The sequence below is a fragment of the Octopus bimaculoides genome, chromosome 20 (assembly GCF_001194135.2).
Source record: "Octopus bimaculoides isolate UCB-OBI-ISO-001 chromosome 20, ASM119413v2, whole genome shotgun sequence".
NCBI lineage: Eukaryota > Metazoa > Mollusca > Cephalopoda > Octopoda > Octopodidae > Octopus > Octopus bimaculoides.
Window position 1 is genome coordinate 35,404,535 of NC_069000.1, and position 4,880 is coordinate 35,409,414.

Genomic DNA, 4,880 nt, shown 5'->3' on the forward strand with positions numbered 1-4,880 from the left:
AAGTAAATCTAAGACATTTCAATTCAGAAAGAATTTATTAAAATGATTTTAAAATTATATAAAGAAAATATAGAATACTACCAGTTTCAATGATGAATCTCATCGTATCAAATATTTGTAAAAATTTATAAAAATTTGAAATAAAAACAGTTTATCTTCTGTTCAGGGGTCAAAAACATGTCTGGAGTTTTTTCATTGAAGTCTTCCTTAAATATAGAGTTTGAGGTATTAGAGAGAAAGAGAGGGGGTGTAGTTATTTATTGTCTTAAAATAATTCTGTGTAGGTTCCTGTCAAGGGATGTGTATTCTACTTGCATTTATTGTTGTGTGATTGTTGGATATAGTCTTCTAAATTTGTTTAAAACTGAATGCTTTCTTGATATCTGCCTGGATTTTTCAATCCCACATAAAAAGCATCCAGTTCACACTGTAATGGGGTTGGCCTTTGGAAAGATATCCAGCTGTAGAAATCATGCCTAAACTGACTTTGCCTGTGCTTGTGCCATTTGAAAAGCAATCTGCAAATTGGTTGGTGTTAGGAAGGGAATCCGGCCGTAAAAACCCTTCCAAAACAGACACAGTAGCCTGGGGTAGTCTTTTACCTGGCTGGCTCCTGTCAACTGTCCTACCCATGTATGCATGGTAGGCAGACATTTATAATTTCAAGAAATTCAGAATATTTGACAGCAAAAATATGCATAGAGACAATCACATCTTTATTATAGAATTCATTTTATAAAGCCAACAATTGTTTCTATTGTATTAACATATTTAGATGTAGAAAATACCGTTGAAATTAACATTGATATAACATACACACACACGTGTGGTAAGTAACTTGCTTGTGAACTACATGGTTCCGGGTTCAGTCTCACTGCGTGGCACCTTGGGCAAGTGTCTTCTACTATAGCCTTGGGCCGACCAAAGCCTTGTGAGTGGATTTGGTAGACGGAAACTGAAAGAAGTCTGTCATATATATGTATATATATATATGTATATATATATGCATGTGTGTGTGTATATGTTTGTGTGTCTGTTTGTCTCCCCCCCCCCAACATCGCTTGACAACCGATGCTGGTGTGTTTATGTCCCCGTTATGTAGCAGTTCGGCAAAAGAGACCGATAGAATAAGTACTAGGCTTACAAAGAATAAGTCCTGGGGTCGATTTGCTTGACTAAAGGTGGTGCTCCAGCATGGCCACAGTCAAATGACTGAAACAAGTAAAAGAGTAAGATATACCTAGTCATGGGGAAATATTACCTTGCTTGGAAACAGGGTAGGGTTGGCAACAGGAAGGACATCCAGCCATAGAAAATATGCCTCAACACATTTCATTTGACCCATGCAAGTGTGGAAAAGTGAACATTAAATGATGATGATATTTTTCAAAATAAATTTACCATAATCTCGCTTCTGTAAGAATAAAATCAAGCATAGAAAAATCCTTACCGTTGTTTTCCAATTATTCCAGAACGACTTGGTTGTGGAGACCAGCTTGGTTGGCATTTTAAAAAATGGCCTTTCACATCTTGGCCAAGCTAAAAGCAAAGCTCACTTTGCTGTGTGTTTAATTCGAGGACTAGGAGCCAACTTGAATCCGAAATCCAGAGCAGCTCTTGCAGAAGAAGTAAGTGTAAACCTTTTATCTTTCTTTTGTCTTTTGTCGTTTACATGCTTCAGTCCTTGGACTCTGACCATACTGGACACCATCTTGTGTAATATTAGTTGAACAAATTGACCCCAGTACTTATGGTTTTTCTTTTTCTTTTTAAGTCTGGTACTTGTTCTATTGTGGCGGTGCGTGGCTTAGTGGTTAGGGTGTCAGCATCATGATCGTAAGATTGTGGTTTCGATTCCTGGACCGGGCGACGCGTTGTGTTCTTGAGCAAAACACTTCATTTCACGTTGCTCCAGTCCACTCAGCTGGCAAAAATGAGTAATGCTGTGATGGACTGGCGTCCCTTCCAGCTGGAAAACATACACCACTGAAACCGGGAAACCGGGCCAGGCTTTGAAAGGGCGCATTTATTTATTACTTGTTCTATTAGCCGCTTTTGCCAAACTGCTAAGTTACAGGGATGCAAACAAACCAACACTAGTTGTCAAGTACCAGTGGTGGGGGACACAAACAAAAGAACACATACACATATATCCATGCATACATCCTATCATCATCCTCATTTAACGTCCTCCTTCAATACTGGCATGGGTTAGATGGTTTGTCAAGAGCTGGCAAGTTAGAAAACTGTGTCAAGGTTTGGCATGGGTTTTATGGCAGCATTTCATCTGACTTTATGTTTTGAGTTCAAATGCTACTGAAGTAGAATTTTCTTTCCATCTTTTCAGGGTGGGGGTGATAAAATAAGTACCAGTTGAGCATTAGGGCTTCTATAATCAACTTCCCCATCCCTTCCAAATTGCTGGCCTTATGCCAAAAATTATCGTCACTATTATTATTATTAATGGAGGTGCGTGGCCTAGTGGTTAGGGTGTCAGCACCATGATTGTAAGATTGGGGTTTCGATTCCTGGACCGGGCAATGCATTGTGTTCTTGAGCAAAACACTTCATTTCACGTTGCTCCAGTCCACTCAGCTCGCAAAAATGAGTAACGCTGTGTGATGGACCGGCGTCCTGTCCAGCTGGGGAACACATACGCCATTGAAACCGGGAAACCAGGCCCATGAGCTTGGCTAGGCTTTAAAAGGGCGCAAAAAAAAAAATATTATTATTATTAAGGCGATGAGCTGGCAGAATCGTTAGCACGCCGGGCAAAATGCTTGGTGGCATTTTATCTCTCTTTGCATTCTGAGTTCAAATTCCATTGATATCAACTTTGCCTTTCATCCTTTCGGCCTTTTGGGATCGATAAATTAAGTACCAGCCAAGTACTGGGGGTCGATGTGATCAACTATCCCCATCTCCATAAATTCCAGGCCTTGTGTCTATAGTAGAAAGGATTATGTTCAGGCCTTGTGCTTTTAATAGAAAGGATCATTATTATTATTATCATTTTTATCATTATTATTATTATTATTAATTCCAACTTCCACTTGAAAAGGAAGGTGTTTATGGAGATGGAAGTGACCTCCTGTGAAATTGCCAAAAGGGGAGTTGACTATAGTGAAAATGGTTAGAAGAGAGGAAACTACTCTAAACATGTATCTATAGATTGGAGAACAACAGCTGAAAGATGTGAGAGGGCAAGCTGACTTTGCCATCAGGGTGGGGTTTACAGTACTCTTTGATAGATTTGAGCCAGAATCCCTCCTGTATCAGGAGGACTAATCATATCAGTGACCAGGTCACAGTTGGTGTGATGAAACATTTTTGACACCAAATAATGAATGTTTAAGTGAAGTTAATAGTTTTGTTTTGTGCGTTTTGGGATGGCTAATATATGTAATCCAAGCTGTAATTGTTTTAGCTTCAACACATGGTCTTGGATCATATCACTTGCCAGGCAAGTACATCTCTGAAAAATATATTGATCCATATATTCATATCTGAAGGTGCATGGCTCAGTGGTTAGAATGTTGAGCTCACAATCATGAGGTAGTGAGTTCAATTCCCCAGCACAAATTGTAACCTGTGACAATTAAAGAAATCCTCCTCCTCCTATCATCATCATCATCATCATCATCATCAACACCATTCACCATCATTTTTCTTTTCTTTTTTTTTCATTTTTTTTGGTGCTGCTTGTTTCAAGTCTTTCCATTGTTTCACAGACCAAGCAGGTTTGAAAATCAGAGATTTTTGTCTGTGCGACAAGAAAAAAAAAATTTGGACAGATTGAAAAATCATGATAGCAGTTTGCAGAAAATCTCTGACAGGATTCATGACAAGTACACTTGTGCTGTGACTTTCTTTGTATCATAAATAACACCCATAAGGCATTTTTTTTATATTTACTTCTATGTAATGCCAGGGCATATTATATCTGAGTGTAAAAAATATATGTAAACAAGTGAGAAAAAAAATAGAGTTTGCAGTACATTTAAGATCATGTTGTACAAAGTAAATACAGTTTTATAACATCTATTATTTTCTTGGTGCGCTATCATCATCATCAACAACATTTAGCATTCATATTCCATGCTGGCATGGGTTGGGTAGTTTGGCAGGATCCAAGAGGTCAGAAGGTTGTGTTGTACTCCAATGTCAACTTTGTCAGGGTTTGTTTCTACAGCTAGATTCCCTTCCTCACACCAACCAGTCTACAGAGTGTGCTGGGTGCTTTTTTATGTGGCACCAGCACTAGTGAGATCACCAAGTCGCTTGCAAGATCAGACCCCTTGATAGAGGGGAGTTTAGACTGTTAAAGGAGGTGGCTTATCACAGGTGTTGAGAAGCAAGAGTACGATAAAGGGATAGGACTAGGTGTCTTGTTGTGGAGGAGAGACATGGCTGCCCCCAGCGGGAGTAGGAGAGAAGATGGTGGCGATGAGATGGCAGAGCGTCCCCTCAAGGTGCTAGAGGGTGAATATGAGGAGGACGAGGACAGAGGAACAAGTGATGTGAGGATAGGGGCAGAGGATGAGGTAAGTTCACAAGAATGTGAAGTGAATTACAGATGGTTAAAGATAAGGAATATGAAGATATAGGGGATACAGTGAATGACAAATAGGGGAGGAAGCATGGTCAGTGACGATTATCAGATTGGTGGAAGGTTAACATACTTTAATCAATGATTTACAATAAAAAGAACATAGGCGCAGGAGTGGTTGTGTGGTAAGTAGCTTGCTTACCAACCACATGGTTCCGGGTTCAGTCCCACTGCGTGGCACCTTGGGCAAGTGTCTTCTACTATAGCCCCGGGCCGACCAAAGCCTTGTGAGTGAATTTGGTAGATGGAAACTGAAAGAAGCCCATCGTAT

At 39.7% G+C, this 4,880-nt stretch overlaps 1 protein-coding gene across 1 annotated transcript in view; it reads left to right on the plus strand.

Moving 5' to 3' along the window:
• Positions 1 to 4,880, plus strand: part of LOC106875444 (cytoplasmic dynein 2 heavy chain 1) — a 297,845-nt gene that overhangs the window by 180,773 nt on the left and 112,192 nt on the right. Inside the window, exon 37 of the mRNA XM_052974965.1 lies at positions 1,473 to 1,628. Within this exon, the coding sequence (XP_052830925.1) occupies positions 1,473 to 1,628 (156 nt within the window). The remainder of the gene's footprint in view (positions 1 to 1,472; positions 1,629 to 4,880) is intronic.